This window comes from Myotis davidii, unplaced genomic scaffold (genome assembly GCF_000327345.1).
Source record: "Myotis davidii unplaced genomic scaffold, ASM32734v1 scaffold332, whole genome shotgun sequence".
NCBI lineage: Eukaryota > Metazoa > Chordata > Mammalia > Chiroptera > Vespertilionidae > Myotis > Myotis davidii.
Window position 1 is genome coordinate 2,781,541 of NW_006285779.1, and position 26,532 is coordinate 2,808,072.

The 26,532-nt window shown below is 46.8% G+C and overlaps 1 protein-coding gene and 1 long non-coding RNA gene across 10 annotated transcripts in view; one reads left to right on the top strand and one right to left on the bottom strand.

Annotated features, from left to right (window-relative positions):
• Window positions 1-6: 6 nt before the first annotated feature.
• On the top strand, window positions 7-5,841 carry LOC107181955. The gene is made up of 3 exons (XR_001512669.1): window positions 7-295; window positions 4,769-4,919; window positions 5,413-5,841. It is a non-coding gene; the product is annotated as an uncharacterized LOC107181955 (long non-coding RNA).
• Window positions 5,689-26,532, bottom strand: part of GBF1 (golgi brefeldin A resistant guanine nucleotide exchange factor 1) — a 122,327-nt gene continuing 101,483 nt past the window's right edge. For 4 of the 9 annotated variants that reach the window (XM_015559309.1, XM_015559308.1, XM_015559305.1 and 1 more), the window contains 32 exons: window positions 26,248-26,395; window positions 25,431-25,654; window positions 24,751-24,919; window positions 23,881-24,092; window positions 23,456-23,554; window positions 22,548-22,742; window positions 22,131-22,320; window positions 21,428-21,568; window positions 21,022-21,110; window positions 19,860-20,062; window positions 19,289-19,412; window positions 18,879-19,004; window positions 18,541-18,623; window positions 17,716-17,952; window positions 16,922-17,015; window positions 16,370-16,546; window positions 15,749-15,813; window positions 15,543-15,666; window positions 15,298-15,369; window positions 15,071-15,165; window positions 14,436-14,589; window positions 11,028-11,253; window positions 10,366-10,526; window positions 9,998-10,250; window positions 9,684-9,889; window positions 8,714-8,864; window positions 8,477-8,607; window positions 7,954-8,055; window positions 7,567-7,680; window positions 7,239-7,419; window positions 6,974-7,102; window positions 5,689-6,518 (listed from right to left, as the gene is read on the bottom strand). In XM_015559309.1, coding sequence (XP_015414795.1) covers window positions 6,238-6,518; window positions 6,974-7,102; window positions 7,239-7,419; window positions 7,567-7,680; window positions 7,954-8,055; window positions 8,477-8,607; window positions 8,714-8,864; window positions 9,684-9,889; window positions 9,998-10,250; window positions 10,366-10,526; window positions 11,028-11,253; window positions 14,436-14,589; window positions 15,071-15,165; window positions 15,298-15,369; window positions 15,543-15,666; window positions 15,749-15,813; window positions 16,370-16,546; window positions 16,922-17,015; window positions 17,716-17,952; window positions 18,541-18,623; window positions 18,879-19,004; window positions 19,289-19,412; window positions 19,860-20,062; window positions 21,022-21,110; window positions 21,428-21,568; window positions 22,131-22,320; window positions 22,548-22,742; window positions 23,456-23,554; window positions 23,881-24,092; window positions 24,751-24,919; window positions 25,431-25,654; window positions 26,248-26,395 — 4,956 coding nt within the window. In that variant the 3' untranslated portion in view covers window positions 5,689-6,237. The remainder of the gene's footprint in view (window positions 6,519-6,973; window positions 7,103-7,238; window positions 7,420-7,566; window positions 7,681-7,953; window positions 8,056-8,476; window positions 8,608-8,713; window positions 8,865-9,683; window positions 9,890-9,997; window positions 10,251-10,365; window positions 10,527-11,027; window positions 11,254-14,435; window positions 14,590-15,070; window positions 15,166-15,297; window positions 15,370-15,542; window positions 15,667-15,748; window positions 15,814-16,369; window positions 16,547-16,921; window positions 17,016-17,715; window positions 17,953-18,540; window positions 18,624-18,878; window positions 19,005-19,288; window positions 19,413-19,859; window positions 20,063-21,021; window positions 21,111-21,427; window positions 21,569-22,130; window positions 22,321-22,547; window positions 22,743-23,455; window positions 23,555-23,880; window positions 24,093-24,750; window positions 24,920-25,430; window positions 25,655-26,247; window positions 26,396-26,532) is intronic. The other 5 variants (XM_006756489.2, XM_015559306.1, XM_006756490.2 and 2 more) reach the window with 3 other exon arrangements.

Genomic DNA, 26,532 nt, shown 5'->3' on the forward strand with positions numbered 1-26,532 from the left:
AGGAAGGCCTCCTCCCCGAAGGCCCGTAGGCGGGGGCTCTTCCCAGTTGGGGTGCTCCGGGGTTCTGCCCCAGGAACCGGTCTCTTGGGGTGTGGGGGGAGGGAGGAAAGCTGTCTCCTCTTTGGGACGGGCCCTCTCCCCGAAACATCTCGGCAGCGGTAAATTCCCGCGCCGCTCTTGTTATGGGTGCTCATGCCCCTGCTCCAGTCCCATGGCCCTGTGTGAGGTGTGTGTCTCCATCACAGGTATACAAGTGTTATTTCAGCCCATGTGCTGGCTGGCGTGCGTGCAACAGGTGAGCGACCTTAAACTTCTCAGGGTGGACACATGTCTGAGCTTGTCTTGGTATGTAAGGGCACCGGTGGACGTATCTTTGAGTTTGTGCGTGAAGGGTATGGGTCCAGGCACCTGAGAACGGATATGTTTGCATGTGTACGTGTGTGCGAAGCTACGCACACGGACGATGCTGTGCCCTCGCCGGCATAGGTACGGGTCCGCGTGTCTTTGTACAAGGATGCCGATGTGTGTATCCGGGTGTCTGGCTCGTGTGCGTGCTCTGCGTGTGTGTGCAAATGCCGCTTTCCAGTCCTGGAGCTCCATCAGTCACGGGCCCTCCTCCCGCCCTTCCCGTGTCTCGGCCCCCTAGGGATCTGAACCCGGCCACTCACCGCGGCGGCGGCTTCGGTTCCCGCTCCTCTCCCGGCCCGACCCACCTCGGACCTGTCGCGACACTCCTCTTCAGTCCCAGGACTCCAGCGGGGAAAGCCCCTTTTCCGCCCCCGGGAGGGGGGAATTCCCGTGACGTTCCCGTGCGTCACGCCCTATGCCCTTTTTCATTGGCTAAAAGTTTAACTCTGATGCCTACAGCCAATCAGGAGCGACTCTAGCGTGCCCCTTACCGGGGAAATACTCGCGCCGCGCCGGGAGAGGGGAGTGGGGATGGTGGTCAGCTAGGCGCTGTCTCAGGGTCCCGACTCCGGTCTCACTCACGCAGGCCTGCCTCAAACAGCTGGCAGCGCTGAACTCGGCTTTTGCTGTGCCTAACGCTTGGCTGGGGAGCCCCAGGGGGAAGCTGATGGGCCCCAACCCTCTGGTCCCCCGCCCAGAGAGGCGCCCCGCTGCCGGGAAGAGTTAGGGGAAGGAAGTTGATCTTGCAGTCGTCCTAGGGCGCCATCTGGCGGCCTCTCTGGAATTGCAAGGAAATCCGTAACCATCCTCTCAGATTCTAACTCCTCCCCTGGAAGAGACTCTCCGGACCTAAAACGTGTTCTATAAATGGCAGATTCACAGCGGGCCAGACTTTCAGACATGACTGAACTCAGGAGCGCCGCGCCTGGAAACGCTTTGCTTATCCGTCCCAGAGACTTGGGTATTAGAATTAAAAAGGTATCCACAATCTTAATAGTTCAAACTTCCTCCGATGCAGGAAATTGCTTTTTATATAGTCCCCAACGTCCGCTTGTACACTTCTAGTGGCAGCAAGGTCAGTGCAGGAGTTCACAAAGTACAACTCCGAGGCTGGACATCTCTGCTCAGTAGAGACTTTCTTTAGGAATGCCATGAGTACCTCCATTCCTGGAGTCATCCTACCTTGGGCTCAGAGAACACAGGCTGTTTTTTCAGATCTTTTCTGCAACTTTCCCCTAACCTTTTTTTTTTTTAATAGATTTCAGAGAAGAAGGGAGAGGAAGAGAGAGACAGAAACATCATCGATGACAGAGAATCACTGATCAGCTGCCTCCCCCACACCCCCATTGGGAATCAAGCCCACAACCCAAGCATATGCCCTTGACGGGAATCAAACCCGCCACCCTTCAGTCCGCAGGCAGACGCTCTATCCACTGAGCCAAGCCAGCCAGGGCTCCCCTAACCTTCTTAATAATGGAATTACAGGTATGCACTAGTTCTGCATAAAGGAAGACTATTATGGCTCTTGATTTGGGCTATTTCCTGTTACTTCCTCTTCCTCTTCACCTTGCCCACGAGTGGAATGTGCCAGGTACTATATTAAGGTATTTTACTATAAGTTCTTGTTCGTCCTTCCCACATCCTTAGGAGATAAATATTACCTTACTTTACTGATGAAGAAATTAAGTCTCAGAGAGGCGAAGTAACACAGCTAGAAAGGACAGAGCAAGAATTCAAAGCCAGTCTGTTAACTGTAGGATAAAGCTCTTTCCCCACAAATTCATACAATACATAGAGTGCAGAAAATAGTATAATGAACCCCCATGTTCCCATTAGTCAACTCCAACAATTCACAATGTTGGCCTGGAAATTTTAACTGACTCAAGGTTTATTGTCAGTTGCTATAGCCTCATCTAGCTGGGCTTAAGAAACTTCTTCATTGTTTGTTCCATTAATTTCCAACCTAATGGTTATTTCTGTTTTTGTTTCTAAAGTGACTTTAAAAATATATATTTCCATTGATTTCAGAGAGGAAGGAAGAGATAGATAAAAACATCAATGATGGCCCTATCTGGTTTGGCTCAGTGGACAGAGCGTCGGCCTGAGGACTCAAGGGTCCCGGTTCGATGCCGGCCAAGGGCATGTACCTTGCTTGCGGGCACATACCCAGTAGGGAGTGTGCAGGAGGCAGCTGATCAATGTTTCTCTCTCATCGATGTTTCTGACTCTCTATCCCTCTCCCTTCCTCTCTGTAAAATATCAATAAAATATATATTTTTTAAAAAAAGATAAAAAAATAAATAAAATATATTTAAAAAACTGTAAACAAACAAAAATCAAAAACAAAAAACCCCATCAATGATGAGAGAGAATAATTGATCGGCTTAGATAAAAACATCAATGATGGCCCTATCTGGTTTGGCTCAGTGGACAGAGCGTCGGCCTGAGGACTCAAGGGTCCCGGTTCGATGCCGGCCAAGGGCATGTACCTTGCTTGCGGGCACATACCCAGTAGGGAGTGTGCAGGAGGCAGCTGATCAATGTTTCTCTCTCATCGATGTTTCTGACTCTCTATCCCTCTCCCTTCCTCTCTGTAAAATATCAATAAAATATATATTTTTTAAAAAAAGATAAAAAAATAAATAAAATATATTTAAAAAACTGTAAACAAACAAAAATCAAAAACAAAAAACCCCATCAATGATGAGAGAGAATAATTGATCGGCTGCCTCCTACATGCCCCACACTGGAGGTAGAGCCCATAACCCAGACATGTTCCCTAACTGGGAATCAAATCGTCATCTCCTGGTTCACAGGTCAATACTCAACCACTGAACCATGCTGGCTGGGCTATCTCTGTTTTTGTATGCAGCCCTAGGACCTGGCCCAAAGCAGAGGCACCATAAACTCATTCTATTCATTCACCAATAAATAAGGAGGACATACTTTAGAAAACAATGTCCTTGTTTGAAGATAAAAATCAAATGGAGATATGTCAGCTGGTGGGTGATAAGTGCTATGGAGGAAAAGTAGGTAAGGGGGCAAAGAGTGATAAAAGTTTTATATGTGGCAGGCGGGGAAGGCTTCTCTGATAACATTTGAAAAGTGACTTGAAAAAAGTGGACGGAGTTATATGGATATCTGGGGGAAGAACATTGCAGGTGCAGGGATTAGCAGTGTACAGGTCTGATATGAATGTGTTTGGCATATTTGAAGCATAGTAAGAGAATTAGGTAGGTGGGATAAAGAACTTTTTATTTATTCTGAATGAGATGGAAAGCCAGGTTTTAAGCAATGGAGTGAAAATGGGTTTTAAAAAGATCCATCTGGTTTCAATGTGGAGAGAATAGAGATCATGGAACTAGAAAACAGGAGGGTGACCAGTGGTGGCTGAGGAATTGGATGTAGAATATGAGAAAAGAGGGGTCAGTTTGGCATAAGAACCTAGAAGAATGGAGCTGTCCTTTAGTGATGGGGCAGACTGGGGGAGGAGCAGATTTGTGGAGACTGGGGGTAATCAAGAGTTTTTCCTTTTAAGTTTGTTATGTTTGAAAGCCAGTGAGGCATGCAAGTGGAAATGAAAGGGGTAGTTGGACATAGTGTAATGGGTGGTATTTAAAGTCTTGACAGTGAACAACATTATCCAGTGACTGAGTATAGAGAAAGGACTTGAGAAGCTCTGGGGCATTCTACTAGTAATGTTCAGAGGCTGGAGATGCGGAGCCAACAAAGAAAATTAAAAAGGCGTGGCCAATGAGGTAGGGGAGAACCAAGAAAATAGTGTCTCAGAAACTTGAGTGAAGAATATTTCAAGTAGGGGGTGTTCACTTGAACTAAAGTTCCTTCTCCGCAACTGAGGCCCAGGGCTGAGGGGTTCTGCTTCTTAAGGCCATTCATCTCCCAAAGCAGTGAGCCCTAAAGCAAAGGTAAATACCCAAGTGCTGGGATAGCCACATTTTCTGTTGTTTCTAGGATTTTTTGGTGTGTGTGTGTGTGTGCGCCCATTGGTACTAATTCTGTACAGTTAGGGGTAATGACACCCCCATAGTTAAAAATTCATGTATAACTTTTGACTCCCCGCCAAAACTCATGCAAGCTTCTAAAGGCAGAACTTGTGGGTAAGGCTCAGATGGTAGAACAGAGACAACATAACTGTTACCAAGCCAAGAGCCTTAGTGTCTACCTGACTGTAGATCCTGGTTTTTCTGCACTCATACAGGAAAGTGCAGCCATATCTTAATTTTCCCATGGGCAGGGTGGGAAACCAAGGATAGTCTGGACTACTTGGGGAAGAAGGAAGGGAAGAGGTAGAAACTAGTATAGGAGTTTCAGGTCTCATGTTAGTATTTTTCCACATCAGGCTAATCCCATTTCCAAGGCACCCCCTTCTACACCCGAGGGAGGCACTTACAGAGGTTCAGACTCCCAGGAACAGCTACATGGTGGTGCTGAGCAAAGGGAAGCCCCAGATGCTAAATGATCACATAGCCAGCTGGGCCCAAATGAAGAGGGTGAGTGTCCCTAACTCTTTCTGAGGGGGTCAGCTGGTAGTTTAACAGGGTACCACTCCCAGAGGGGGAGGGACCATTATGGAGGAGGAAACCATAATGATGTAGATGCTTCACTTGGGAAAGCTTAATACATAGTATTCTGCATCCTGCCCATAGTACCTAAGCTTTGCAGGGGCTACACAGCCTGCCTCATTCACACTCCCACCTGTCTTACCCTGATGCAAAGGGAAAGGGGAGGGGTTCTTCAATCATGCTTCAGTGACTGGGACGAATGGAGGCTGTGGGGTGGAAGAAATGGTCCCTCCTCAATTTTCGAGCAAAATGAATGTCCCTGTGCCCACATACACATGATCACAGCTATGGGCAAGATGGCCCCCTCATATGCCCATAGGCTCCTTTTGCTCCTGGACCACGAGGCACATTAGAAGGAAAACTTCTGAATAACTACAGCTCAGCTCTGGTTTCCCTTTGACCTCAGTCTATGTTATCTCAGGTGTCTTCCTTGGAGCAGTTAGGGAAGAGGACAACTGCCCAAACCCATGGCACATCCCTGCTGGCAGAGGTGCACTGCTGTGCTGATGGTGGTCATCGAGCAGCGGAAAAGGAATCCTGACCTCAGTCCTGCCATCTGGCTGGCTTTTGGCCTGTGGCCACATGGACCAGACTGTTGGTAGGTTCAGTGTCACTTCTGTTCATGCAAGATCTAAGCCCTGGGTATTCTAAGAACATGGTGCCCACAAGTTCAAGAAGGAAACCAGAGGGAAAGGCATTAATGGTACTAAGACATTTATTACATCATAAAAAGTCCACTGTTGTCGTTTTTCCATATGTACATGTTCCTGTGGGCAGTCCCCCTGTCCAGCCCCATCTGCCCACCCCCAATGCCAATCAGCTCTCCAAACTCACCAACAAATTAATAAAAGAGGAAGAACTGAAGGAGGTGGCCCAGGGCTGATGGGAGTGGGATGGGAGAAGGAAACAAAGTGCAGAGTGGTTAGCTTGGCTCTCAATGCCTAACCATGGGCAGGAGGGACACAAGGGCAGGCACTGCAGGGCTGGCACAGTGATGCCTCCCCAGAGCTACCAGGCTGCAGGTGATACCTGAGTGTGCTCCCAGGTTGGACCCCCAAGAATGGAGAGCAGAGGAGGAAGGTCCTGCGGCCTGATTGTGGGTCCCAGGAAGGGCTAGAAAAATTCTGTTTTTTAGGTCCCCATACAAGTAGCAGCGATAGCAGCTCGAGTTGGGCCTGAAGAGTATGGCCCCTGGGACAGCTGGAAGGGGGACCAGGGACAGGTCCTGATCTCTGAGGGGCCTAGTTTAGTTAACCTCAGAGGTGGGCATGGGGTCTGTGGGGCGAGGTGTGGCCAGGAGGGGCACTGGTGAGGTGGCTTCAATGAGAGCAGGGTTGAGGATGATGGGCAGAGTCATGGGTGGCACACCCACCTGCAGTGGGGAGGCCAAGGGCTGCAGGATCAGTGGGGGCTGAGCCAGGGGTAGAGGCCCATCTGGGGTAGGGCTCAGCCTGCTGGGGCTAGATGCCACTGGTGATCCAGGGGAGCTGCTGTTGCCAGGTCGGGGGCCCTCGGACTTCTCAAAGTCTATAGTGAGAGTCAAAGTCAAAGGTGGCTGCAGTCAAACTCCCTCATACCCATCTTTGCTCCTCCCCATTCCTGTGAGCAAAATGACCCCTCCCAGGCTAAATAGTTGGGAGTCTCCCCCTGAAACTCATTCCAATGCCCAGCTACCTTATCTCTGTCCCCTACCTCCTTTGCTATACTTCTAGTTAGGTTAATTTTGGTCTGGTCTTTATTAGAATCCCTGAAGGGCAACCTTTGCATATTCTCCAAGTCCCAGACCCAGCTTTCTCTTCCCAAGCCTGAAAATCTCAAGCAGCCAGCTCCATTATAGCTTATTTGATCCTGCCATTTCTGATAGGAGAGCAGGCAAACAGGACTCTCAGGGTCTCCCCTACCCCCGGCTCACAGCCCATGCTCAGCAATCTCAAGCTACCCTGGGCCTGCTCTTAGGCCTCCTCTTTCCCAGAGGGACTCACCACAGGCTCCCAATTCAGAGGGCATCTCTGGGAGAAGTGGATGGCCAGGTGTTCTGGTGTCCCCAGCAGTAGGTGTCAGGTGGGCTGAAGGTAGAGGTTTCTGGGCATGAGGCTCCATAGGCATGGGGTCTGAGGTGGACAAAGAATCCAGATGGCAGCTCTTAGAATTTCATGCCCTGATTACCCACCAGTCTTCCCACCCACCTACAGCACAGAGAACTACTGAGCTCCAGACTTTCTGATGAAGTTGGGCTGAGCCCCCTACCCTGGATGACAGTCTGCTTGAAGAGCTCATCTCGTAGGTGGGGCAGAAAACAGTCGATGCGCTCCCAGGTAATCTCCCAGAGGGCTGAGGGGCTGCCTCCTCGGGCATCTGCACTGTGGAAAATCTCCGCTGTGTCCATCACCAGAAGCATGTTCTTCAGAGACTCAGGGATGGCCTCTGACTACACGTGGCAGTGGGACCATGAGAATAGAAAAGAGGGCATGGGAGAATATGGTAAGGAGGTAGCCACCAAGGGGGGAAACAGTAAGTCTTCCCAGCAGGTGGGAGAGGAAGCAGGCAGCAGGAGTCAGGCTGAGGTAGAACATACCAGTAAGTCACTGGAGCCTGCATGCATGTACTTGTCCATGAAGTCCAAGATGGTCAGCCAGAGGGCCGCAAAGGTAGAGAGTGACAGCAGTGGAGACAGGTGCTGCAGGAAGACCTATGGCCCGACAGCCCCTTTCAGCCGAGAGTAGGGTAGGGGCTTTCTATACCCTTCTCCAAGGCTGGGAGGCAAGCCTGTCCTATCTTGCATGGGAATCTTAGGTTAGAAATGCCTCTGAATTCCAGAAATGTCCCAGGTCCCTAAGTCCCACTGAGTCTCCATAGCTTGGGTCCTGAGCACCTACATTGCATCTCTAGGTCCTACCAGAAGCCTTGGCTTCCCTCCTTGTGAAGAGGCAGGAGAGTGGGTGGGTGAGGGTGGGGGCAATACCTTAGAGAGCAGTGTGGAAGCCCTCATCCGGGTCTCTTCCATCCCACCCACATCTGCAGGGCTGATGTTCTCCAAGAGCTTGGTCAGTAGAGGAAACAGCACCTGGTAGGTAAACAGCCAACATCTCCTAGCAAGGTCGGTGGGCAGCCTTGTCCCAAGGAAGCCAGGGGCTGGGGTGGATGAGTATTGAGCAGAAGGGGAAGGTCTGATGCAGACTGAGGATTGACATTGGGCTCTTCAGGCTGCCTTGTTCTCTTTATCTTGAGGATTTGAACTTTACCTTAAGACTAGAGGGAAGTCTGCCTGGCTGGTGTGGCTCAGCGGCTGAGCATCAATCCAGGAACCAAGAGGTTGGCAGTTTGATTCCCAGTTAGGACACATGCCCAGGGTGTGGGCTTGATCCCCAGGAGGAGTGTGTGTAGGAGGTAGCTGATCGATGTTTCTATCTTTCTATCCCCCTCCCTTCCCCTCTCTTTAAAAACCAATAAAAACATAAAAAAAAAAGATGAGAGTGAAGTCCTACCTTGTTAAAGCAGGACTCCCATTCCAGGGCATCTAGCTTTTGCAGATCATGTACCAGTAGTGCTCGTTGCAAATAGGTCAATGCCTGCATCCGCACCTGGCGCCGGGCATCACAGCATAGGCAGGCAATGCCTGAGAACAAGAACAGGCTCAGGATCCTTCAGGCACCCTGATCCTGGAACTTCCCAAGCTCCAAGTCCACCTCTGCCCCTGCCCAGCCTGCTCCCCACAAGTTTACCCTGCAGTAAGGGGCACCAGCAGTGGGCCCAGAGGGTGCGCGAATCCGCTTCGATCTTCTGGCCACTTGTCTCCAGGTGGCGCTGCTCCTCTGCCCATGAGCTGTAGATAGAGGCTGCCCGAATGTGCAGGGTGTGCATCAGGTCTAGCAACTGGGATCACAGGAGGGGCAGGACATGAGTGGGGTTAGGTCTGGTCAAATCCCCCACCCACTACTGTCCCTGACTGAGTCCTCAAGGGATCCCCTAGTACCAGTCACACCATACTTCAACCCTCTCACTGCTCCCTTCTTGACTTTATGAGCTAGTTGCCCCGTCCTGGCCAGTGTTTCCCAAAGTTGAGTATTAGTCCTAGTAAAAAAGACTTGAGAAGGGGGCGTGGACTAAGTATTTAATAACACTGAATTACACAGTGATATATATACTTTCTTTTCAATTCTCTTTCACACCTGGTAATACATAAAACCTTATTATGTTATTTTAAAAACAGAAAGCATACATCAGGTTTGGAGGCTTTGATGGGTAATAGTATCTGGCTAGATTTAATAATTTGTTTTAATCATTTTTCTAAGGCAATTAGTTTCCATTTAGTTAGTGATATAAATTCTGCTCATAAAATAAATTTTATATGCCTTGAATAGACAGAATAACTCTGGAAGGATAGACAAGAAACTGGTGGCAGTAGTTGCCTCTAGTGAGAACTTATTGCTAGGGACAGAAATGGAATGGGGCTTACTTTTATCTGTTTACCCTTTTGTACCATTTAAACTTTGTACCACGTGCATGTATTACCTATTCAAAATAAACCTTAGTTTCAATATTGAGCAAACAAGGACTTACAGGTGGGAACACTATAGAGGTGGTGGCTGAGGACCTCGGCCCTTCCTCTCAGTCCTGGCTATCCCTGGCCCCATCCACACTCCCAAAGTCAGGTGCAGGGAGAGAAGAGGAAGTAAAGGGTGCCATACTTACGTCCTGACTGACCTGTAAAGACACCGTATGGTAGCTGACAGGAACGCCTTCATCCTCATCGTCATCACTATGCCCTCCTCGAGTGGCATGTTGGCTAGAGGTTCGAGGCCGTCGAAGCACTGAGCCCTCCTTGGATTTCTTCTTGAAGCGGTTCCCTTTGCTGTCATATTTGTGACTCTTGCTACGTTTCTCTTGGGACTTGCACCCTGAGCAGAGTCAGATCCAGGTCACATTTCCACATCCATGGGCACATATCCCTATCCCCGTCTATTCACAATGCTCCTCCCCAACTGCCCCTTTGTCAGTTGACCCACCACCATTAAGACTGGCTTCGACAAAGATGCGGAGAGTCTTGACACAGAGCTCAAAGTTGTCAGGTGTGATGTGGGCAGCGTCACGCACGATGAAAGACAGTGATTCCACACACTTAAGCAGAGACTTAGTGTCATGAGGTCCGAGGTCCAGCCCCACTGTTAGACTGTACTGATTGACCAGGGGTGAAGGGCCTGGTCGGTTGGACCCAGTCCCAAGCCCTGGCTTGGAGTTATCGATGTCATCCTTCCCCACCTGTAAAGTACACAGAGGAGCTTGAACCAGATCTTCCCCTGGATGCCCTCTCAGAGGACTAGGAATCTTTCCCACAGGCCAAGGAGGGAAGTCTCAGCTGCTGTCCATCACTTACCACTAACCAACCGCTGTTGACCACGTCAGCATCTGTGGCTGATCGGTGGATCTTGCCAGGCCTGCCATGGTCAGCGTAGACCTCTGAGTCAGAAGTGTATCCTCGGTCCAGACTCGTATCATTTTGATGGTAGGATGGGAGTTCACTGTCTGATTGGGCCCCTGAGCCGGCAGGGAGAAAGGCAGAATCAAAGTGAGCATGGGGGACACTGGGTTGAGGGAATAATTTCAGCTCTCTGAAGAAAGGCGCCGAAGCCTGGCTTCTCTTTCTTGGTCTGGTTTAGTTTCAGCCTGTCACCACAGGGCTAAAGGATGGTCTGGACAGCTTCTCTCTTGACCAAATAGGGCAGCAGACTAATTTGGGTTCCTGATGGCATCTAGGAGCAGCTGTCAGGGGAGGGAGGTGGCAGTTTCTCAGTTTTTGATAAACCAGTCCTCAGGACAGCAGTAAGCCTGGCTTCAGAGCCTTCTCTGCTGCCTACTTGCCTTCATGCTGTTTAACTTGAGGAGAGGCCAGCTGGTATAGGAAATTCTGGGAGCAGATGGCAGAAGCCATGAGTATTTAATCTGCTGAATATAATAACCTGTTTTGTTTTCCTGTATCAACCTCTGGGACCATAATGGTTTATCTGCCAGTGTGGGTCTCTCTGGGAAAGGGCTTACCAGCATCAGGTGCATCGGCCCTGGTGGTGGCCTGCAGGGCAGCTGGCGGCTTCACGCCTGAGCCAATGCACTCCAGCAGCGTGAAGAGGGTGGCCCAGTCATCACCTGAGTGAATGTTGGCTGCATTGGTCTTAAGGAGTTCATGGAGCCCAAAGGCTACCTGATGACTGACTCGGGACAGCACGCTGGGCTTCATCAGTAGCAAGATGCGCAGGGAGAGCAATACCTGGGTTGGGGTGGGAAGTGGGAAGTGGAACACAACTTCTTGGCTACTCTCCTTTCCCACCAGTCTTCTTAGGCCAGTAAGGACAGTTTGACTAGGACCCAACTTAGGATACAGCTGCTGGTCTTTCCTTTTTAAATTAAAATATTTACTGTGCTAAAACCGGTTTGGCTCAGTGGATAGAGCGTCGGCCTGCGGACTGAAGGGTCCCAGGTTTGCTTCCGGTTTAGGGCATGTACCTGGGCTGCGGGCACATCCCCAGTAGGAGATGTGCAGGAGGCAGCTGATCAATGTTTCTCTCATCATCGATGTTTCTAACTCTCTATCTCTCTCCCTACCTCTCTGTAAAAAAAATCAATAAAATATATTAAAAAAAATATATTTACTGAGATAATTATAGGTTGATATGTATTATAGGTAAGAAATAATACAAAGAGATCCCTTACACACTTTGCCCAGTTTACCCCAATGGCAATATTATGCAAAGCTATGGTATAATCATAACCAGAATACTGACATTGATATAATCCACTGATTTATTCAGATTTCCTCCATTTTACTTCTACTTAAGTTGTATGTATTAAATTCTACACAATTTAGTCACCTGTGTAGGTTTGTATCCACCACTAGTAAAGATGCTGAACAGTTCCAACACCACAGGATCCCTTATGTTACCCCTTATAATAACACCTGCCTCTTTCCTGTGCTCATCCCTAACCTCTGGCAATCTGTCTAAAACAGTGATGGCGAACCTTTTGAGCTCGGCGTGTCAGCATTTTGAAAAACCCTAACTTAACTCTGGTGCTGTGTCACGTATAGAAATTTTTTGATATTTGCAACCATAGTAAAACAAAGACTTATATTTTTGATATTTATTTTATATATTTAAATGCCATTTAACAAAGAAAAATCAACCAAAAAAATGAGTTTGCATGTCACCTCTGACACACGTGTCATAGGTTCGCCATCACTGATCTACAACTTTTAAAACTATGTCATCTCAAAAATTTATATAAATGGCCCGGCTGGTGTGGCTCGTGCAGCTCAGTGGTTGACCCATGAACCAGGAGGTCACGGTTTGATTCCTGGTTAGGGCACATGCCCAGGTTGTGGGCTGGATCCCCAGTAGGGGGCATGCAGGAGGCAGATGTTTTTATCTATCTCCCTTTCCCTTCCTCTCTCTGAAAAAAAAAACCCAAACCAACAAATAACCAAAACAAACCCCACAGAAACTTTAAAAAAATAAAGATGTGCTTTTAAAAAATTTATATAAATGGAATTATATAGTTTATAACTTTATGGGATTGGCATTTTTCACTCAGCGTAATTCCAAGTTGTTGCATGTATCAATAACTTGTTGCTTTTACTTGCTGAATAGTAAGTACTCCATGGTATGTATGAACTACAGTTTATTCACCTGTTGAAAATTATCTAAGCTGATTCCAATTTTTGGCTATTACCATGAAAAATTCTATGAATGTTCATCTACAGATTTTTATAAGAAAGTATATTTTCATTTTTTGGGATAAATGCCCAAGAATGCAATTGCTGGATTGTGTGGTAATTGGACATTTAATTTTAGAAGAACCTGCCAACAGAGTAGCTATACCATTTCACATTCCCACCAGCAATGTATGAGTGACCCACATCCTTGCCAGCACTTGATATTTTTACTTTAGCCATTATGATATATGTATATGATATCTCATCGCAACTTTAATATGTGATTTGCAAACATATGTTCCTTATTTTTTCATCCTTTTCACAGGGCTATCATAAAGAACTTTTTAGTATTGATAAAATCTAATTTATCATTTTTTCCTTTTATGGGTTTTTCTTTTGGTGTTAAGACTAAGAACTCTTTGCCTAGCTCCTGAAGATATCCACTTATGTTTCTCCCTAAAGGTTTGATATTTTACATTTAAATCTTTGATCTATTTTGAGTTAATTTTTGTATAAGATATGAAGCTTCTCCACTATGGATTTCAATTGCTTTGGCAATTGAAAAAGTTATCCTTCCCCCATTGGTTTTTTTTTTTTAAATCGGTTTTGTACCTTTTCCAAAAAATTAGTTGAGCATCTTTGTGTGGGTCTATTTCTGAGTTCTCTCTTCTGTTCCATTGGTAGAGGGTGTCTATCCCTCTACCAATACCACACAGTTTTGATTACTATGGCAACATAGTAAGCCTTAATATTACTTTCTTCTTTCTTAAGAGATTTGGCTATTCTAAGGCCTGTGCTTTTCCATCTAAATTTTATTTATTTATTTAAATATACATTTATTGATTTCAGAGGAAGGGAGAGGGAGAGAGAGATAGAAACATCAATGATGAGAGAGAATCATTGATTGGCTGCCTCCTGCACGCCCCCTACTGGGGATCAAGCCCACAGCCTGGGCATGTGCCCTTGATTGTAATCAAACCGGGGACGCTTCAGTCCCCAGGCAGACGCTTTATCCACTGAGGCAACCCAGCTAGGGCTAAATTTTAGAATAAGTTTGTCTATGTCTACAAAAACTCCTGCTGGCATTTTCATAGGAGTTGCATTAAACTTATAGATCAATTTGGGGAGAATTGACATCTTTACCAGGTAGAGTCTTCTAATCCATGAACATGATATGTTCCTTCATTTATTTAGGTCTTCTTGGATTTCTTTAATATTTTGTAATTTTCAGCATACAGATCCTATACATGTTTTATTAGGTATATATCTAAGTATTTCTTTTTTGGGGGAGCACTTGTAAATGGGTATTTTTTTTTAAGTTCCATATGTTTATTGTCAGTACTGTATATAGAAATGTGATTCATTTTATATCCTGGGACCTTGTAAACTCACTTATTAGTTCTATGCTGCTTGTCTTTAATAGTTGGGCCAAGAGATCTCAGGAGGGTCCAAAGCATTAGAGGAAAACAGATATAGGGCTGGGACTGCCACAAAGCAGCAGCCATCTGCCCCTCAGAGCTGATTTATAGGAGTCAGCAGAGGCGCTGAATATCAGCTTTATACCTGAGGGTGTTCTAGACTTATCCCCACTGCCACCTGTTAGATTCCCCCAGCCCCAAGTTGGTCACTGGGCTCATTCTATGGGGCACTAACTGTACTCTGTCTCAGACCATACCCACAACGAACACTGTGACTTTAGTCCCTTGTATACCTTCCTGCCTTCCCAGCTGTACTCTGCTTACCTGGCCGCTTATCTCTTCTCTCCGGAGTAGCCGAATGGCCAGGCGCAGTAGCCCCACCACTGCCCGATCCACAAGAAAGCAGAAATCCTGTGCCTGGACACATAGGTGATATAGATGGTCTCGAACAGTCTGCCACACACAGCCCACTCGGTCCCTTAGGAACATAAGAGATGGGGATAGTCTCAGCTAGAGAGGTCACTAGGCAATAAGGCTCCCTTTGTGATTCAGGCTAGGCCAGGATTGGGCAAACTTTTTGACTCGAGGGCCACAATGGGTTCTTAAACTGGACCGGAGGGCTGGAACAAAAGCATGGATGGAGTGTTTGTGTGAACTAATATAAATTCAAAGTAAACATCATTACATAAAAGGGTACGGTCTTTTTTTTTTTTTTAGTTTTATTCATTTCAAACGGGCCGTATCCGGCCCGCGGGCCGTAGTTTGCCTACGGCTGGGCTAGGTCTTTCAGGGCTCACTGGTATTATACGCTGAGCAGACAGGAATAACGAGCAAGCTTCTCCTCCACTGCCTATAGCTTCATGTGCTTCTTGTCCCTAGAGCCCACTCAGCAAGAAGGCTCTAGGCTTCCATCCCTCTGGAATAAGCTCAATGTGAGGCCTGCTAAAGAGGCCTTCTACCTGTTCTCTAGCACAATCCTCAACAGCATCTCCAGGCAGAAAGCAGCATCCTCCTCATCATATGTCTCTTCATCTGGTGTCACTGAGACGAGAGCCTAGAACAGAACAACAGCAGAAAAGTAGGCAGCCACTGCCCTGCCCTGACAGAAATTGACTTTACATCACTGCCCCTATCTCCCCTCCCAGATTCAGCCAGCCCTTCCTTTTCTGTCCTCTTCATTCTGTACCTTCATGAGCTCCTGCAGTGACTCCAGCTGGAGAAACTTGCTTTCTGTGATCATCTTTTCTGGGTCACATTGCTACAGGGGGCACAAGAGAAAAGGAAGGTGTCAGTGACAAGGGGTAGAGGAAAGTGAACTTTCTTAAGAGCCAGAGAGAGAGCAGGAGTCAGTTCTGGTCACAAGCTCTCAATGATTCTATTCTTCAGTTCACAGTCCAGTGGGGAGGGGTCCAGGGGTAGGCAGGCAGTTACCTTGATACACTCTAAGGCCACTCTCTTAGCCTCCTGGTTCTCAGTGGATGGGCCCCGCACGCTAGACTGCTCAGTGCCACTTAGTGTCAGCCAGCTCACAAAGCTCAGCACTGTCGACTCTCCTCTGTAGAAACAGTATAAACCCTGGTGAACTCCAAAGTCACATTCTCTCTCCCCAAGGCCTTTAGCCTCTGATCTGCCCTTACCGGTTTGATGGTATCTCCTCCCGTAGTAGAGAGATCTTGCCATTGGGATCCACAAAATCTTCTACCTGGGAAAGCAGGTCAAAAATAATTTCTTTCTACATGTCCTTTGCATTTCTTGCTCCCCCATGCAAAGTTCTCTGGCTTTCTTCTTGTAGCTCTCTGCTCTACACTATTGATTGGGCCCCCACCATATGGTGACTGGCAATGACTTCTACCAGTCTTCCTTGACAGCTAGGCCCCACTCAAGACCTGTGGTCTTACATTTGAGGTATTCCTGGTAAGCTTCAGCAGGCATCAGGCCCAGTGATACTCTCAACCAGTTCTATATACTAGCAGCATATATGCTTGGAGCTCTTGCCTTGCTACTAATTTTTTTTTTTTAAATTCCAGAGAGGAAGGGTGAGGTAGAGAGAGATAGAAACATCAATGAAGAGAGAGAATCATTGATTGGCTGCCTCTTGCACGCCACCTTCTGGGGATCGAGCCCACAACCCGGGCATGTGCCCTTGAATTGGAATCAAACCTGGGACCCTTCAGTCTACGGGTCTACGATCTATCCACTGAGTCAAACCAGCTAGGGCTTGCCTTGTCACTACTGATTAGTCTCCTACCAAGAATTACCTCCACCATAGCCTTGGGCAGCAGTTGGGCTCGGGAGAGCTGTAGCATGGCCTCCATGATATTTTTCCAGCCCTCTCGAAGGATGTCGCCATGACGATGGGCCAAATGGAATACTGTCTTGGCTGCAATGTGGGCTTTAGGGTTGCTTCCAAACACACTGGGCAGGTTCTCAATAGACTGGAAAACAAGATGGGAAGAAGTGTAGGGCCTGGAAAAAGAGAACCTCTTAGGCCTCAACCTATGGTACCACGAGGGTCCTTCTGCTGTATTCAATCCCCAATACTAGTAGGAAGGGCTAACCTGGATAAGGCCTTCCCTACTACTGCATAGCCTTTCCTATCCCCAGTTACATGAGTGATGCTATTCTCATTCTAGGGTGTACAAGACAGAAATAGCTTAAGCTCTATTGTAATCAAGTGGGAGGTGAGGAAATATGCTGAGGGAATCATCTCTGAAGATAAAAGTAATCCATGGCTAAAAGAGGTTCTCCTTTGGAACTCTAGGTACATATTCCACCTCCCCCTCCCCCAACACACACACACACACACTCACCTCACTACTGAGAGCTGTGAATTTGCACAAAGAGATGATGAGATTGTCAAAGACATCGCTGAGACCATAGTGAGCGGAGATCATGGCACACTTCCTGTAATGTCACCCCCATCCCAGAAACAGAGTTACTGGAAGGCCGGGCAGCCCTTCCAACTCCCTGAGGAGGACTGCTTGGGATTCTTCCCCAATCAGTCCCAGGAAGAAACCTTTTACTCTTAAGTCTGTTTAAAAGTGAGTTTTCCTGAGATCAACCAAAGAACTTGTATGAATATATGTATAAGCCATGGACAAAAACAATAGGGTGGTGAAGGCCTGGGGTAGGAGGTGGGGATGGGCTAGATTACAGTGGTTCTCAACCTTCCTAATGCCTCAACCCTTTAATACAGTTCCTCATGTTGTGGTGATCCCCAATTTCATTTTTATAAATTGAACATAATTAAAGGATAGTGATTAATCACAAAAACAATATGTAATTATATGTTTTCCGATGGTCTTAGGCGACCCCTGTGAAAGGGTTGTTCGACCCCCAAAGGGGTCATGACCCATAGGTTGAGAACTGCTGGGCTAGAAGAAGTCCATGGGGGTGGGGGGAAGGGGACCTATGTAATACTTTCAACAATAAAGAGTATTAAAAAAAAAAAGAGTGAGCTTTCCCAAGCTTCGGCCTCCCTCCAAAAACTCAGGAAGAACCAACTCTAAAGAAAATAAGAGTAGAATTCAAAGAGGTATGGAGGCAACCATGTTAGCTCAGAGAGGTGGTTAAGAGGTCAGTACTAAGGCTAAAGGTGAGCTACCTGAAGCCTGAGATGGCTTTCTGGATGATTGTCTCCTCAAGGCTTTTGTCAAAGACGTAAGAGAGAGCAGCAATAGTGGGGCCCCATGTCATGGTGAAGAGGTCAAGATCGTAGCTACCAGCAGGCACACGTAGGAATATGCCCTCTGGGGTGGCACCTCGATGAAGCAGTACATTCCATACATAGTTCTCCCGAACCAAGCCTGTCTGCTCCTCGGGCATCACAATTTCTTCATTCCTATCAGAAAGTAAGAGAATGAGTAGGTGCACTGCTATAAACCTGACTGCTCTCAAACTAGGATAAGGGACTTTAACCCTTATCCACAAATGAGAGGCCATCAAAATTGAAGTTCAGTGGTTGGCTTCCCACACATGAGGGAGAAAGAGGTGTGCCGTAATTCTCAAGGACCTGTCTCTAAGTGAGGCCTTTAGTTCTATAGTAAGATAAACAATTCTACCTTTTCTGATTTGTAGTAAAGAACTAAGTGTCCCATCTCTGACCTCTGATCAAAAATAATTTCTTTCTACATGCAACTGGAGGGGACTAGACAGGAAAAGTCAGCTGCTCTGGGTTCAGGAAATGGGATCAGGACACTCCACTTAGCAGGGACAGTTTGGAACCTGGCTTAAAGTACTAGTCCCAATATTGTTCAGGTTTCTTTAAGGAAGAAAAGAGTTTGGAGAGAGGGTTTGCCCAGCTACTGTAAGTCCTAAGGCTAAATCCAGGGCATATGAGTTATTGCAGCCTGATATGACTCTAAAATCTGGAAAAGGGAGCAGTGTTCTACTTATCAGAGATGCTACATCATCCTTCATACATACTCACTTGATGGCATGGTACATATCTTCCAGGATGTCTTGTTCAAAGTCCTTTCCTCCATTCACACCTTTTAGGTTTTTGCGAAACTCCTAGAGACAGACCAAGAAGCTTTGCCCCTAATGTCAATGCTGAAGCCCCACCCAAGGAACCCTGGGTCTGTGATAAATAGGACTTAGGAAACAGTAAGTGAAAGAACCCACTTCCCCACCCGTTCTTCCTCTGGATTGGCCAGCCTTCCCTGATTTCCAGAACCCTGTCGACTATGCCCACTGGACATCCACATCATTTCTGCTTTCTCCAAAGCTTGCTGGATCTTCTCTGCCTTGGCTGGGATTCAAGCTTACCTCCAGGGTCATGGGTGCATTCTGTTTACGAACATTGTGGTTGTGCTGGTCAGTATTAAGCATGATGACAGCATAGGCCAGGGCAAAGCAGGCATCACTATTGGCAAATGGGGAGCCATTACAATTCTGAAAAAGCAAAGACCCCACCTGTGTCAATGCCCTTCTCTGGCCCATTAAACCCTCAGCACCAACCCACTGGATCAATGCTGACACAGAGGAGAGGTACCACCCAGAAAGTGGCCAATCTCTTGCCAACTCCTTAAACAGAAGCTAGACTGGAAAGTTCACTTTCCAGTGATGATGCTCTTAGCCTTCTTAGGAGAGTAGCTGTGTCCCTCAGTTGGAACCAAAGAAACCTTCAGTCAAATTAACTTGGGAGGTTAGGCTTAGCCCCTGCCACTCAAACTCACCCTCCAATGCTCTGTGAATGCCTCCAGCAACCTCTGGATGACTGGTGCTTCCCCAGGCAAGCGGAAGGCTTCCAGGTAGAGGCGAAGAGCTTCATCCAGTCTAAGACCCTGAAAGCTGAAGGTGCTATAGGGAGAGGAAGAAGGATGATGCTGAAGATATGTAAGCTACAAATGTTAGGTTCTCTATTAGCTACAGTTCTTCTAACCTTCTCCTACTGGAAAAGAACAGTCTGAGGGTGCTAGCAAAGAGAAGGCATCTCCTGGCTATTTCTAACACAGACCAGCATTTGACAACTCCTAACCTTAGTATTTTTCATATCAGCGCATTCTTGCCTTTCTTAGAAATCTCATCCCCTGGGGCCCAGAACCTATCCTGTGTTCAGGGACCCTGCTCCATCCTAGCTCCCAAAGCTATCTTGCTCTTTTAGATCTAACAGATAAAAGTGATGGAAAGAGGAAGAGTGTGTGACCTGGGTCACTAACAGAAACTAATGGAGACTGCTTTTAGGGAAGGATGCTGTCTCTCCAAATGATCACCAACTATGTCCCATATTTCTTGCAGCTTCCTCACCTCACAAAACTCTCCAAGAGGTCAATGTTTTTGCGGTCACTCACAAACTCTCCAATCATCTTCTTGTCCAACCGAGGGTTTTCTCGAAGCCATTGGGCTACCTCTGTATTGTCCATTGGGATGGTGAGGAGGCCTTTCTCCTGTAGAAACTGGATTCCCTTCTTTGGTTTCTGGTTGAATTGCTCTGTGCCAGTGATCAGAAGCTGGAAAAAAAATACTAGAGGTATTAGAAACTGCTCTTCCGTTAACCAGATAAGGCCAGGCTGGAATTCATCATAGTCCACAGCTTGTTACCTAACAGTCTCCTAAAATGTGGTTCTAAGTGACTCTAGGGCTAAGGCTGATCGTTCTGGCCCTAGCTTTCCTCAGTCTTCATGTCTTATCAGAGCTGGCTGAAGAGCTCCTTTTCACTCCTTTCCTGAGTGCTTAAGATGCATAGGACAGCCCATAGCCTACTCCATCTATAGGATCATGAAAAAAGTAGAAGTGAGTAGAGAAGGGTTTCTTTTCTACAGTTTTACAGCCATCCCTGGCATCTGTTTATGGGCAGCGTCTGGTTTATAGCCTAGCTTGATTTCCCCATCTTTCTTTGATTTTCTAGCTCTTGAGGCCCTGAGGTTTGAAGGAAAAGGTGAACTAACTATGATAACTTAACCTTCTGTCTGTCTACTCACAGCCCTGCAATCAAGGGCACACATAAACCAAAGTCATTTAGGCTAGCAATAAGAGGAAGAAAGGGTTAAACAGAAGGTTTTCAGTGTGTTTTCTTAACACACAGTTATTTGAACTTTACTAAAACACCAGGATTAATTTCAATTTCCCTTTATTGCCAATCATCACCCCAGAGCTCAAGATGACCAGACCAATAATCTTCAGGGATCCACATGATATCAGCTACCAGGGCTCTTGTGACCACCAGTAACACTTGACTCTCAGAACAGCAATTGTCCCATGGTAGGCATGACTATCTACATGGCTTTGGAGTAAGGGAAGGACTTGAAAGAAAACTGGAGATTGCTGAAGTACCAACAAGTCCAGATTAGCCTTAGGAAATTGTACAATGAGCTGCTAGACTGTCCCTCATCTTCTGGGATAGAAACCCTACAAAGAACACTCTGACAGAAGTGGGTAGAAGCTGGGCTCTGGATACATCTGTATGTACCTTCTTTTTGTTTTTAATTTCAATCAGTTCCCGTGGATCTGGCAGGAGACAGGAAAATCGAGGTGGCTTCCGGGTAAACTTTTTGTCAGCTAGGAATGGGAGGCAGAGCGGGAAAAACCCATTAAGACCTCTTTTACCAGGAAGTGACTTTTGGAAATTGCTGATACATTCTACAGTGAAAAAGAATGCCTCAGAAATTTTCTTGTCCTCATCCATTTCCCACTTCCTTAGAGGTTCTATCTTCTAGGGCTCCATATGTCTTCTTTCCTCTCGCTGGGTTTGAAGGCATGGTGAACAGCTAAGGTTCACTCAGGTACTACCCTAGGGTGTCTCTGTTTCCCCACCTCTGCTCTCCACCAGGAACCCCAGTTAATCTGGTTTAGGATTACAGACACCCAGTACCCACCCCCAGAGTCACCAGCTTCCTCCAGATCATTGCATCCTGGCTTCCCATGTTCTGCTGGCAGCCGCCCTCCACCTGGAAGATGCAGGCCTAGGATGTCTGGGGCCATGCCTACAGCTTTCCCATCGCTGGCTGCTCTCTCAGCTGGTAAGAGAGAAGAAGATAAGTGAAGACTTATGGAGTAAGCTGCAGGAGAAGTTGAGTCCCTGGTCAAGGAGATCTGCATTCTCCCACATAGGTTGCCAGCCTTGAACAGGACAAACACAAGCTCAAACAAACAGTCACTATCCCAGGTCGGCCAAGCATTAGATTATAGAATTTAATAAAGAAATTAACCAGTCACTTTCCTTGATCTTCTGCAACCTCAATCTCAAGGGGAAGTTTGAGAAGATTCATTAGAGTGAAGGGAGATACTGGGGGTGAGGGAAGGTAGGACCTGGAACTTTTAGGGACAGAAGTCCTATATCCTTTCATTTATATTTTATTTTCTCTCCATAAATAATTCTGTAAAAAAGCCAAAGTGTGGAGAAGAAAGGGTAAAGTCTGCTAATCTGCTTGCTTGGCCTGTGATTCAAACCACCAAACCTCAAAAACACAGAATATGGAGTACCCCAGAGGAAGTGATATAAGAGCAGGAAAAGAATTCAGAGTAGAGAAGAGATAAGCATAGAACCCTGAGATCCTCGAAGTAAGAAATGTCTCTTACTATTGCTGACTTCTCGGGTACCGTCTACTGCCTCATAGCTAGGTCTGGCAGCTTCTTTCTTCTCTTGCTGGGTAAGGTTGTTGAGGACTTTAGCCTGGCAGTGGGCTTCAGTGCTGTTAATCACTGTCAACAGGGCATCAAGAGACAGTAGATGTGTTGTATAAAGCTGACCAGACACAGGAAAGGCATTCTGGAAAGTAAATAGATCCAGTAGACTTGAGCTTAGAATACTTTACACTTAACTGATTCTTTTCCAAAAATCCCAAACTTCCTATAACTTCTACATTGAAATGCCTTTCTTCTTCCTGTTCCCCAATTCTCAAATGTTTCCCTCCCTGTATTTAGCTTTCTTACTACAACCAGAGAGATTTCCTTAATATAGCCTTCTTTCTAGAATCCAGTGATAATGCTCAGCACCTTGGACAGCAGCTTGGTGAGGTCTTCAAAGAGGTTGGAACAGTAGTAGTCACAATCATAGTTGATATAGAGCTCAGTGACAAAGCTGGGGATGTGCCAGAGCTGCACAATGGCCTCCAGTGCCATCTCCTTCATCTCATAAGGCATCTTAGGGTTCTCCATAGTGATGATCTCCATGAGCTTTTTGATGTACATCTGGCAATAACCCAATAATTGCCATTTGGGTGGGAAAAGAATTCAAAATAGGAAGAAAAAAAATTGGACAGAAAAAATATTAAACAGGAAGCAAAAGCCCTGTCAGGAGGCATGCATTAAGAGACACTTATATGGTGAACACACAATACATTGTACAGATGATGTGTTGCGGAATGGTGCATCTGAAACCTGTATAATTTTGTTAACCAGTGTTACCCCAATAAATTAAATAAAAAGACCCCTAAAAAATAGATACTTATAGCTATTCCATTCCCTAAATACATCCCCTCTTTGGCCTCCATGTTTGGGGATAAGGCCTGATTCTCTAGCTCATGCCTGATCCAAACAAGTCTCCTGTTGCCCTTTCTGTGCGATGTGAGCCGCCTGTCCTATTCAGAGGTCCTTCTTGCAATTTGGTGGCTAAGCTGGCTTGACTTGCCTGGCTGTGTTGCAGAGGGGCTGCTAGGCAGAAGGGTAGACCAACTCATGGTGAGGTTACCTGCTAGTCCTCATATTTGGGTTCTCCCATTTTATCGTCAGCCCATTTTCTCTAGGTTCCTTTTGATTTCTCCCTAAAGAGGCCAACCAATAAACCAAACTAGAGAGGCTAGAAGCATGCTCCTACAGAAGCCCCAAAATCTCACCCATGACAGAGTTAGCTGCACTGATGATGCATCTTCCTACTTTTCATCTTTCAAGGTTGAGAAACTCACCTCCAATTGGAACTTGAGGTGCTCCCTCATGCTCTCAAACAGTAGGAAGCACACCCGCAGGGAAGCAGCATAAAGGTTCATTCGCTCTATGCTGAGTAGCTGGAGATCAGAGTAGGGTAGGCATTAGGTTTCTGAACCTAACTATGGTTCAACCAAGAAAAAAGCAGGAGAGCAAACAGTGAAGTTTTCAATAAGGTTGTGCTCTGAGGGGATTCTATATCTAGCCATTCCTATATTTCCCTTTGGCTTCCAGAGTCCCCAGAAATTAACAGTCATCTTGACCATGACTACTGGCCAAATGGGGAGAGAGGTTCTTTTCTGGGTCCTATCATGAATCAGTCAAACCTCCCTGTGCTTCCCTAACTCCATGAGAGACCTTGAAAAACAACCAGGAGCTCTGAGCCCCTCTAGAAATCCAGTCTTACCTGGAATAAGTGGCGGCACATCTCATCCTTAATGAGGCCCAAGAGGGTTTGGCACTGGGCTACAGGGGCTGACTCAAGAGCCACTGTCAGCAAATGCAGTCCCATGTGGATCATAACCTCGGAGTTGTGTCGGTCATGTGGATTGGTGAGGGAGATGAGGAACCGGAAGAGCTCTCGGACGCAGGGAAGACCATAGGGGACCAAAGCTGTACCTGGGAGAAGGCCAGGAGGGAAGTGGGACTCCCTAGAAACAACTGGATTGATAGCTTGGCCTAGCTTTGCCCTGCGTTTTACAAGGCAATTTCAGATTAGTGACTTCAAGAAAAAAAAATTGTTTTCTTCTGGGGAAGTAAGGAGCCTACTTATTTATTGAAGGGAGTCAGAACCGATGATCCTACTTTTCTATTAAAAGTCCCAAGTGCCCTAGCTGGTTTAGCTCAGTGGATAGAGCATTGGCTTGGGACCTGAAGGGTCCCTGGTTCTATTCCAGTCAAGGGCACATGCTGGGGTTACAGACTTGATCCCCAGCAGGGGGTGTGCAGGAGGCAGCCAATCAATGATTCTCTCTTATCAATCATGTTTCTCCCTTTCCCTCCCTCTCCCTTTCTCTCGAAAATCAATAAAAATATATTTTAAAAAAAGTCCCAAGCTTTCTATTCTTCCCTCTCACTTCTTATTGTCCACCAAAGCCCCTCTCTCTATAAGTTAGGGAAGGGCTCCATCCATGCCAACAGCCCTCTGACTTGATTCCATTTCCTGACTAGAGCTCGAACTAGCAGATGCTACATGTCCAAGACAGTCTAGGCTCAGGCAGCTTAGTGGATTGGATGGGGGGGAGTGAAGAGGCAGAGCCTATCTAAGGGTACTCACCTTCTTTCTGGGAGGACTGTGTAAAGCGCACACCTCGGGGATTGACGTAATCCATGTCATGTACAGAGGCAGAATCAGAGTGGTCAACAGGGGATGTGCATTCTTCTAACACTTCAGGGATAGATTCCACCGACGCTGACTGAGCCTTTTCCACATGGGCCCCTTCCTGCTGGGACCAGTAGCAGGGGGATAGAGAAGAGGGATGAAGCAAGAGCAACTCTGAACTTACTTTCCTGAAATATCTGTCATCCAAGTGTGTCTAATGGATTTCAGGTGTCGGGGCCAGCTTAGTGGGCTATGAATCAATGGAAGGAATATGGACTCAGAAAACATGTCCTGAGGAATCACTGACCTATAATGATTCGAACTCTAGAAGCAATAGAGGCTCTTTTAGGCTGGAGATTTAGATCATTATCTTCCAGAAAAAGCCACAGGCAGCTCCCTCACCTTTGCCAAGTACTTCCTATCTGTATGCATAACTTGATAAATCCCATGAGCTAACTCTCACAGTGAGTCATATCGTAGGTTTTTTAGGCAGCACAGCTAATTCTAGGAAACAGGGAAGAACCCACCCTACCCCAACCATCTTTTTAGCCAACGCCTGGATAAAGGATCTAAAGGATCAAGCTAATTTCCACAGTGGAAGTCTGGAGAGGGGCCTTTAGAAATGAAAGCCATACCTGGGAGTCAGGCTGCTCAGGAACCCCTAGCTCACTGCTGCCAGGCTCTGTAGCTGTGCTGTACCCTGAAGAGCCAGGTTGCTCCAGGTCAGTGAGGTCCTCCTTAGAAGTGGCCTGGGAGGAGCACTCCAGGCCACTGTCTGTAGAGGGGCTGACCACTGCTGAGGCAGCTTCTGAACTTGCAGAGGAGATAGGAGTGGGCACATCAATGAAGGGCATGCCACCTGCCAAGCAAAGTAAGTGAGGCTTAAAGAAGAGACACTCTGTGGGAAGCATGGTACCAAACTGGTACCTTTATGGTACCAGAACTGTTACCTTTATGGTACCAGAGCTGTTCTTAGATTGCATACTAATCTCTGTATACACTGATCTCTACAGTAGTCAGAGTTCCCCTGGAAGGAGAACAAACTTAAGTCACTGACGAATTTCTAAATGGTCACTGTCTGTTCTTGACCTGGAGTTTCCCATTTTTGCTCTCAGCAGAAAGAAACCAAAGCCCTTCAGTTGGCTGGTCTTCAATGTCAAAATCCCTGAGAGAGAGAGAGAGAAAGAGAGAGAGAGAGAGAGAGCCCTGCCTGTTTTGCTCAGTGATTAGAGTGTCAGCCTGCAGACCAAAGGATCATGGGTTCAATTTCCAGTCAAGGGTACATACCTTGGTTGGATCCCTGGTCCTGGCCCGGGTAGGTATGGGAGGCAATCAGATGATGTGTCTTACCAGTTCATGTTTCTCTCTCCACCGCCCCCTGCCCCCGCCCCCCAACCTCCTCCCTCTCTTCCCTCTCTATTTTAATCAGAAGAAGCAACCCAGGGCACTCACCAGTGAAGTTAGAGGATAAGGTGGTTCCATTGGAGATGGGTAGCTCTGAACCTGGTATAACTTTGGTCATATGGCGTGGGGGCCGGGGGGATCTCTTCTGTTTTTTCCACTTGGATGAATCACTCATGCCTCCTGCTCTCATTTTCAGCTGGAAATATCACACCTCATTAGCACTGGTATTCAAACTAAAACTTTATCCCTAAAATCTCCCTTCTCTTGGTTCTACTTGTTCCTAGAAAAAGCCTATACCCTGTATCTGTGCCAAAGGAAGAATCTACACCATCA